At 49.1% G+C, this 10000-nt stretch overlaps 1 protein-coding gene and 1 pseudogene across 1 annotated transcript; one reads left to right on the top strand and one right to left on the bottom strand.

Annotated features, from left to right (window-relative positions):
• Positions 1-2868: 2868 nt before the first annotated feature.
• LOC121708913 lies at positions 2869-8858 on the top strand. Its single transcript, XM_042091872.1, has 13 exons — positions 2869-2926; positions 3678-4210; positions 4324-4454; positions 4537-4608; positions 4683-4810; positions 4932-5374; positions 5487-5808; positions 5901-6669; positions 6776-6988; positions 7109-7422; positions 7521-7774; positions 7859-8110; positions 8201-8858. Exons 2-13 carry the CDS (start codon positions 3681-3683, stop codon positions 8856-8858), a joined length of 4086 nt encoding a protein of 1361 aa, XP_041947806.1. The 5' UTR covers positions 2869-2926; positions 3678-3680.
• A 1082-nt stretch (positions 8859-9940) lies between these two features.
• LOC121710167 overlaps positions 9941-10000 on the bottom strand; it is a 74-nt pseudogene continuing 14 nt past the window's right edge.

Below are 10000 nucleotides of genomic sequence, written 5' to 3'. Positions count from 1 at the left end.
TGCTTTCGGTTCCTCAGCCCTAGCCCCAACCCTAACCCTCTTTGCCTGGTTTGTCATTAGAAGGCAGAAAGGTAGATGAGGGGGGACCTTGACCATGTTTTCAGTGACCTTAGGCCTAATTTTAGGGTCCTTTCTGCTTTCGGACCAACAACCCTAACCCTTAACCAAACCCTAATCAAAATATGGAACGCTTCACGAATTTGCGTGTCATCCTTGCGCTTCCGGGATCGGCTTCTGCTCCTTACCCGTGTCTTATCTGTGTCTCATTTGTCTGGCCCGTCATTGGCTTGTCTTATTTGCATGTCCCGCCTTTACAACAAACCTTGCATGTTTTCATTGGCTTGTTCTATTACATTCTGGTCCGTGATTGGCTGAATTCCCAGCGCGGAGTTTTGAGTTGAAGTTCAGCGTAGGTCTCTCCCGCTCTAGTCACTCTACTTTTCACGGCTCGCAGGAAAAGTACCTTATCTCTAAACAACACGTAAGTTATGTTTTTTGACTGTGGTCGAACAACTTTAGCAGTGATGTAAATGCTGTGGCGAAATTCCAAGTGTAAATATACCAGTTTGATGTTTGAAGTGTAACCGCTATTTCCATAAGAATGCATTGAGATGAATGGGCACAGATTGTGTAGTCTCCTAACGACACCTCTCAAATTCGGAATAATGCATAATATTAAAATCTGAAAACGTAGTTATCTTCGTAAGAGCCTTGGGTAGCTGTGATATAAATGCTGTAACGAAATTCGAAGCGTACATATACAAATTGTATGTTTAAACTGTAACCGCGATCGTTTCCCATAGGAATGAATGGAAAACACAGCCTCCTAACAAGACCTCTCACATTCGGAATAATGCATAATATTAAAATCTGAAGACGTAATTATCTTCCTAAGACCTTTGGGTAGCTGTGATGTAAATGCTGTGGCGAAATTCCAAGTGTAAATATACCAGTTTGATGTTTGAAGTGTAACTGCTATTTCCATAAGAATGCATTGAGATGAATGGGCACAGATTGTGTAGTCTCCTAACGACACCTCTCAAATTCGGAATAATGCATAATATTAAAATCTGAAAACGTAGTTATCTTCGTAAGAGCCTTGGGTAGCTGTGATATAAATGCTGTAACGAAATTCGAAGCGTACATATACAAATTGTATGTTTAAACTGTAACCGCGATCGTTTCCCATAGGAATGAATGGAAAACACAGCCTCCTAACAAGACCTCTCACATTCGGAATAATGCATAATAATAAAATCTGAAGACGTAATTATCTTCCTAAGACCTTTGGGTAGCTGTGATGTAAATGCTGTGGCGAAATTCCAAGTGTAAATCTGTGTATTTTGTGTGTTTGTGTGTGTGGCAGTATGTTATGCTAAGTTAACGTTAATGGGTGGGGGAAGGGCAATAGGTCACTGTCCAGCTATTGTAAAAGCTAATGGTGGTGTGATATCCTGACATTATTATATTAACAGTGTTATCCCAACACCCCAGGTGAGGCAAACAGGTAATGTGTATTAACAGTGCAATTAGTCAGTGCAGTGTATTACAATGTTTTGTTTCTTTTTGTCTTTCAGAAAATGTCAGGTGATCAGGTGGTGCCCTCTGGCTCCCAGTCTATGGAAGAGCTGGGCACCACGGTGGTGGGGTTTGGTGCATATTCGCACCACACCTTTAGGTCCCTGTACAACCTGCAGGACGAAGAGAGTCGAATGTAAGTACTAGTGTGTGTGTGTGTGTGTGTGTGTGTGTGTGTGTGTGTTTGTTTGTTTGTTTTGTTGATTTAATGTATGTGTTTGTGTGTGTTTTTTCCCCCTTTGCTTTTTTACAGCTATCTGGATTGGGTACGACAGCTGACGGTGATAGCGGAGTCCAGAATAGGCCGTCTGAGGAGTTATGTGCTGACCCGGGACAAGGAGCTAGGTGCCTCCTCCTCGGAACCATCGCCTGACGCTGTAGTGCCTGAGCGCTGAGGTCAACTCTCCCCGTAAGTATACATGTTGATGTGAATACACTTGTAATGCATGTGTACTACACCGTGCTAACGCTGATATGTGTTGTCAGGCACATACAGGGGCACCCCACCAGCCGTGGCCCTCTCTTTCTCCTCTTTCTCTCTCCTCCTCCACTTTTGTATATATTTGTGTATATAGTTTTTTAAAATTGTTTTTAATAAAAATAAATATTGTTTAGTTGCCTAAAGACTCTGTCTGTTTCTGTGGAGGACAAAAAACACCATAAAAGCAGGTTGAAATAAGCAATAAGTAAATGAACACACAATAAAAGCTGGTTGAAATAAAGCCATGCTTAAATAAACAATTAATAAATGAACACACCATAAAAGCTGGTTGAAATAAAGCCATGCTTTAATAAACAGTAAGTAAATGAACACACCATAAAAGCTGGTTGATATAAAGCCATGCTTAAATAAACAATTAATAAATGAACACACCATAAAAGCTGGTTGAAATAAAGCCATGCTTAAATAAACAATTAATAAATGAACACACCATAAAAGCTGGTTGAAATAAAGCCATGCTTTAATAAACAGTAAGTAAATGAACACACCATAAAAGCTGGTTGAAATAAAGCCATGCTTTTTATAAATTAAATAATTTATTACAATTACAGTGTAATTAATGTAGTATTACCAACTTTTTAAATCGTTTACTGTTAAATTTCACTTTGTTTTGTTATTTTCTATGTAGCTTTGGACAAGCATCTGCTATATATCATAACCATAACCATGAGTGAATGTTTATTGGCTTGTTCTATTTGTATGTCCCGCCCTACCAAAACCTCGCAATGTTTCATTGGCCTGTTCTACTAAATTCTGCTCTGATTGGATTTTGGATTTTGGAAGTTCACGGACGCACTCCCGGTCATTCATTTCATTCATTCAGCAAGGAAAGAAGTTTCACTGCACGTAAGTTATGTCTTTTTGTCTTCATAACAGCAATTACAATCAGTATTAAAACAGCTTAATATTCTGCAAAGTTTAAACAAACTTTATATTGCGATTAGCATGTCATTACCATTTAAATGACTTTAATGTATCTGTCAAATCGTGACAAGAAAAAAAGCGAAATATGCATAAAACTAAGATCTGAAAACGGTCTTTGTAAAAAAAACGGTCTTTGTAAGCTGTGATATAAATGTTGTAACGAAATTCGAAGCTTAAATACACACATTTTATGTTTAAAGTGTAACCGCAATCGTTTCCAATAGGAATGAATGGAAAACACAGCCTCCTAACGAGACGTGTACAGTTCGGAATAAACCATAAAACTATAATCGGACGACGTTTTTAACTTTCTTAGACCCTTGGGTAGCTGTGATATAAATGCTGTAACGAAATTCGAAGTGTAAATCTGTGTATTTTGTGATTAAAACGCAACCGCTATGTTCCTTTGGCGGTATGTTAAGTTAACGTTAATGGGTGGGGGGGCAGGGCAATAGGTCACTGTCCAGCTACTGTAAAACCTAATGGTCTGATATCCTAATATTATCATTGACATTGAAAGTATTATCCCAACACCCCTAATGGGCTGATATCCTGACATTAACATTGATATTAACAGTATTATCCCAACACCCCAGGGGAGGCAAACAGGTAATGTGTATTAAAAGTACAATTGTGAAGTCAGTGAAGTGTTTTGTTTCTTCTTATCTTTCAGACAATGTCTTTCCACCCCGTGTTTCGCTTTGAGCCCTCGTCCTCTGAGCTCACCCTTCGGCCCTCTGCAGCCGCTGAAATTTTTGTCAAGCAGGGCTCTGCCAGTGGCGGGCAGGTGAAGAGGGCCGATGTGGTTCGAGCCGAGGCGAGGGCAAGAGCCTGGGCGAAACACGGGGACCTCAGCGAGCAAGCGGTGCTGGCCGAAAGTGAGCTCCAGATCGGCCAGCACCGCGGCCAAACCTTCCAGTGGCTGCTGAGCAACAACGTGGGGTTCGCCGTCAAGATCTTGGCGTCCCACCAGAAGGAGAGAGAGGGAGGGGACACCACAACTACGCCCCAGATGCTCAACAAGGACGCCCTTGCCTCCTACGCCGGGTTGTACCCACCCATGGTGACGGCCGTCGCCAGGCGTAGGTTGTGCGAGGGCTCCTTGTCTGCAGGGGCGGGGCTGGGCGACACGCTGGTGGGGTTTGGTGCGCACAGCCATCGCACCTTAAAGTCCCTGTATGACGCGCGGGACCAAGAGAGTCGAACGTAAGTAGTGTGTGTGTTGATTTTGATTGTTGTGTTGTTGTGTGTGTTGATTGTGTGTGTGTGTGTGTGTTTTTGCTGATTTTGTGTGTTTTCCCCCCTTTGCTCTGTTACAGCTACGTGGCATGGATACGCAAGCAGAAGGTGGGAGCTCGGTCCAGGATGGAGGCCCTGAAAATGTATGTGCTGGCTCGGGACAAGGAGCCCAAGACCGCACCTGAGCCAGCACATGTCCTCCCACCACCAGGTAACAGCACCGTCTACAAAACAGCCTGTGAGGTGCTTTTCACAACACACCAGTGCTTCATCATGTTATTCTTTGCCTCCAGGCGCCTCCTCCTCGGACCCGAGCGACACTGAACTGCTTGCTGCCGCCTTCGAGGTCGACTCTCTCCCTCCCCGTAAGTATACATTTTATTGTAAATACACTTGTAATGCATGTAATGCAAGTACTAATGCTGATATGTGTTGTCAGGCACGTACAGGGACGCCCCACCAGCCGCCCCACCAGCCGTGGTCCCCTCTTCCTCTCTCTCCTCCTCTCAGCAGCCACTGGAAGGACCAGGAGTGGTGGCTCTTCAGCAGACTGCCTCCGGCAAAGAGGTATGTATGATGTGTGTATGTATATTGTGAGGGTGTGTGATGTGTGTGTTTGTGTGTGTTTGTCTGCTGCACATTCAGCTCACTAACTGTGTGTCTCTGCTGTCTGCTGTGTGTGTTTCAGCTGCTTCCCCTCAGCTGGAGGCAGACGCTGCCTGAAGAGCAGCAGGAGTGGGTGGGCCGGGCGCTGTTCCGGAGGGCAGCCGATGGGAAGGTTGCCCTCACGACACAGCTGAAGCTGTGGTGGTATCCACCAGGCGCCCGGCCCCTCTACACGCAGCCCCCCGCCACAGCCCACGCCTTCTTCCAGCGCCCATTCTTTCTGTGGATGCCCTACAGGATGTGGGCATACCACCTGACGTGCCCTGCCTGTGGGCGCAAACTAATGGGCGCTGGACTATACAGGACCGTCCGGAGGGTCCTGGACAGGAGTGGGTGGTACCACATGGGTACAGAGTACCTTCAGTGCCCCTCCTGTCACAAGAAGGTCGCGGGCTGGTCGCAGGACATCTTGGAGCAGCTGGACATCGCGCATCGCGAACAATTTCCAGCTGTTCTGACGTACAAGTATGTCACTTTAAGTCATTTAACATTCACTCAACATGCTTTTTTTTCTGTTGATTGTTCTCTGTACTTAACTATATTTGTCTGTATTCTCTGTGTTCTGTTTCCATCACAGGTTGTCCTGCGACAGAGCGGTGATTGGGCTGCTAAAGGAGCGCACCTTGGGCAACGGTGTGGCTCGCCTCCGCGCCTCCCTGGTGGAGCAGCACACCAGGGAGTGGATGGCGCGGTCGATCCAATATCTTTCCGTGCTCCGCAAGCTGAGGGCACCTGGAGCGGCACCACAGGAGGTGTCGCTCCCGGACATCATCAAGGTGCCCGGACTCACCTGGCTCGGCGGGGTCTACGTCCGTGAAGCCATGACCAGGCTGGACGAGACCAGGGCCAGAGTGACGTCCATTTTTGGCGATCTTCTTAAGATGGACTCCACGAAGAAGGTGAGATTTCTCTCTCCACTGTGCCGTTACCTTGTATAATGTTACTGTGGTGTGCCGTGTGTCTAACTGTGTGTTTGCGCTGTGTCTTGCAGATCGCCAATAAGCTTGCGGGCGGTGCCGCTGGCTCGGCCGCCTGGGTAACCAATGTTGGCAACGAGTACGGGCAGGTACTCGTGTCCGTCCTCACTGCAGCCGAGGGGGACGGACTGACCAACATGGCGGCCGGCCTGATGGAGCGGTACCGCAAAGCCGGAAAGGCCCCTCCAAAGGTCATGTACGTTGACCGGGACTGCTGTGTCACCGTGGGAACATCGGCAGTGCACAAGATGTACCACGAGTGGCACGAGCTGGTGGTCAGGCTTGACGTGTGGCACCTCATGCGACGCTTCGCGAGGGGTGTCACCACAGACAGCCACCAGCTCTATGGCCTCTTCATGGCGAGGCTATCCTTCGCCATTTTCGAGTGGGACGACGAGGACGTCGCCCGCTTGAGAGAGGCCAAGCAGTCCGTGGAGGGGCGGGACGCCCACATCAAACTGTCAGCCAAGGAGCTCGCTCGCCATTGTCGCCGCCGTACGAGGGGTGCGGCGGAGACAGAGCGGCTCCTCCGGGAGGTGCTGGACACTTTCTCGGGGCTGACGGACACCATGGGCGTCCCATTGATCGACCGCGCCCGCATGGAGGAGATCTGGAGCACGCAGCGCCGCCACCTCGACTGCATCCAGGACCCAGAGGGGGTGGAGCTGTACACCAAGACGGGTGAGGTCACCAAGGGTGGTGTGAGGCTCCCCGTCTTCAGGTGTGCACGAGGCTCCACTTCCCTGGAGTCCTTCCACCTGCACCAGTGCCGCTTCATACCAGGTAAATCTTTTTTCACCACATTTACATGTGTTGTTGTTGTTTTGTGTTTTTGCTTTTCACTAACTCTTTGCTCTCTCCCCCCCATGTTTTTTTTTATGTTTTCCAGGTACAACTGCAAGTGATGTCCACTTTCAGGTGTACCTGCTGGAGGGCCTGGTGCGGTGGAACGAGGACCGCGGCAGAGCGGCAGTCGAGGGAGGACAACGTGCGGCGCTGCGTTGCTACAGTGCCCAACTGCAGCACAGCTTCAACCAGCTGGCCCAGGAGTTCAAGGGGGTCACGCTGGTTGAATCCTACACGGAGCCCAGGGAGTACACAGGTACAGAGAGATCAGCGACAGACAGTGTTTGCTGCTGCTGCTGTCTTGTGGCATCTGCTAATGTGTGCGTGTGTCTTTCCCTCCCTCTCTCTCTCTCTCTCTCTCTCTCTCTCTCTGCAGGGGAACTCTTAGGGGTGGAGTACCTGTACTCCCAGACAAACGCTGTGCTGCAGGATCTGGGGGATCCCGACGCTCCGGATGGGACAGACGAGGCCGAGGAGGAGGACGGCACTGACACTGATGAGGGCTTCCAGGAAGAGGAGGAGGAGGAGGAGCCAGAGGAGATCAGTCTCCTCGCCTACCACAGCGCTCTCCTCCAGGAGCCCCACAGAGTCGGAGAGGCCTCGTCATCCCAGTCGGGACCCCCCCACCCACCCCACCCACCCCCCGGCGACGACAGGATGGAGGTGCAGCCGGTTGAGGAGGAGGAGGAAGTGAGTGCACAGCTGCCTTCTAACATTTCATATTCCGAGGTTGTATGCTTGCTGTGTTTGCTCATGTGCTGTGTCTTGTGTGTTGTGCTTTCTTTCAGGACGTCGTTGGGCCAGACGGTCACCTCGGCTACCATCACGTGGTGGCCCTGGCCCATGCCCTCGTGGAGCTGCGTCACCACGCCTTCGTCACACAGCGTCAATCCAGAGAGGTGGTCGCTCTCTGGGACAAGCTGGCGGACCGTGACAAGGCGTCGGTGACCTTCCCCCCCCGCCACCAGGACAAGCTGGTCAAAGGCCGCTTTAAGACCAGCAACAGGCACGCTCACACGCCAGGGGTGGACAGTGTGAAGCGGTAAGCAGTCACTGCATTAATAATTTAGTTTTTTTAGAGCCTGCTATAGTCAGTCACTAACACTTTCGCTCTCCCTCTCTCCAGTGTCGTCCTGGGTCAGGGGGCGGGAGCGGCACAGTCTCCTAAAGCCAGCAGGCTTGTCGAAGCCATCATGCTGGAGCTGTGCCGCGTACACAGCCACGAGGGCACGACGCTCGCCGGGGTCCGCATCAACCGCTGGGGTGCCGTCATGAGGGACTATAAGCAGATCCAGGACAACGTGGTCAACTGTCCTGCCCTCATGGCGAGCACCCGGATCCAGTTGTTTGATGTAAATCAGCGGACCCTGTCGATGTGGTAAGTCAAGCACTGATGTTGATAATGATTTATAGCTTTGTTGTGATTAATAATGTCTTTTTTTCTGCCTTTTTTTTTATTTCTTGTAAGGCACAACCAGAGGAGCAAGGCGATGATGCGGGACACCATCGCCATCGCAGTCCCAGGGCCCAGCGCTCCCCAGACTGCAGCGGAGCCCCTGCCTGCCCCACGGACTCTGCTGCAGCAGCCCCAACAGCCAGACCAGCCCCTCCAGCACCGCCTGCCCGCGGACGCCTCTGGTCTGGCTGCCACCATCCGGGGGCCGCTGGCCCCTGAGCTGTATGACATCATCGCCGCCCTCCAAAGTGCCACATCCTCCTCCTCCTCAGCCATGGACACCACCCCGTCCGCCATGGACACCACCCCGTCCACCAGTGACACGCAGGCTCCCTCGTCCAGCATCGCCGCAGCCACTGCTCCAGCCGCCGCTCCAGCAATCGCCATCGCTGGAGCCATCCCCCGCTCTACTGCCTGGAGGCACAAGGTCCAGGCAGAGCAGGAGCGTCGTGCCCGGGAGGAAGGGCTCTTCCTCAAGCCCTTCAAAAAGGTCTCCCGATTTCAGTGCAGGCGCTGTGGCCAGCCGAAGACCCGGGAGTACGGCCACAGCCGCTACAAACGGGAGACCTTTTGCGCCCGGGCCGACGGGGGGAACAGTGGAGCAGTGGCTCCAAGAACTAAAGCGGCGAGAGCGCGAGGGGCCACTCCCACCACCCTGACATGTTTATAGTTTTTATTATTTTAATAAATCATTTTATTGTTCTTAAACCAAACTTCTCCTCTTTATTTATATTTTATGGCTTTAAGTCAGTTACAACATAACTTTACTGCTACTGCAGCCACACACTTCACACTTACACACTTCACACTTGGCCTCTTTTGTCTCTCGCGATGGCCGTCCAGGCCTTTTGTCCATCATGATGGCCCATCAAGCTAAAACAATAAGGCAGAGTAGCCACACGCCAGACGGTCTCCCAGAGGTGTGTCCAGCTCCCTTCACTGACAAAGTACAAATACAGGTGCAACATTTCTTTTAACCACACTGAGACAATATGAAGGGGGACCTGAGAAAAACACTCTTGTAAATATGTAAATACTTTTTTTTTATAGTCAATAGTTTTTTATATATTAATTTCTAGTTACAGTCTTACTGTTTGTGTTTTTATTGTTTGAATGCTACAAATTAATTAAATTAATTGCCGAAAGACTATCTCTTCACTTTATGTGGAAGAAAACAACATAAAAGCTGGTTGAAATAAAGCCATGCTTTAATAAACAATCAATAAATTAACACACTATAAAAGCTGGTTGAAACAAAGCCATGCTTTAATAAATAATCAATAAATGAACACACTATAAAAGCTGGTTGAAATAAAGCCATGTTTAAATAAACGATTAATACATTAACACACCATAAAAGATGGTTGAAATAAAGCCTTTGTCACAATTACAGTTTAATTGAAATATGTGGGTTTTGAAACAAATAGACAAATGGCATAAAAAGCATGTTCATAAATGCTTTGATGGGAGAAATCAACACTGGCCCTTTAACCGGTCGTCTGTGTACCCTGACGTAACCTTTGATTGACACGCGTGTCTTATTTGTCTCATTTGTATGGCCGCAAACGGCCTTGCGTCCCATTTTTCACTACATTTATTCGGGATAAATACTTAGAGGGCATTGTTTAATCCAAAATTAGGCAGGGCTGCGGGGCTAGGTCTAGGAAAGCGGTAGGCAGGCGGCCGTGCGCTCCCGGGCACGGGACGGCGGCTTACGCCGCCGTCGGGGCCAACATCGCAGAACCGTAAGTTTCCTTTGCGCAGGGGCCATGCTAATCTTCTCTGTATCGATCCAATTTTAGTAGGTGTGCT

This window comes from Alosa sapidissima, chromosome 5 (assembly GCF_018492685.1).
Source record: "Alosa sapidissima isolate fAloSap1 chromosome 5, fAloSap1.pri, whole genome shotgun sequence".
Lineage (NCBI taxonomy): Eukaryota > Metazoa > Chordata > Actinopteri > Clupeiformes > Clupeidae > Alosa > Alosa sapidissima.
This window is presented reverse-complemented; position numbering and strand designations above follow the sequence as displayed.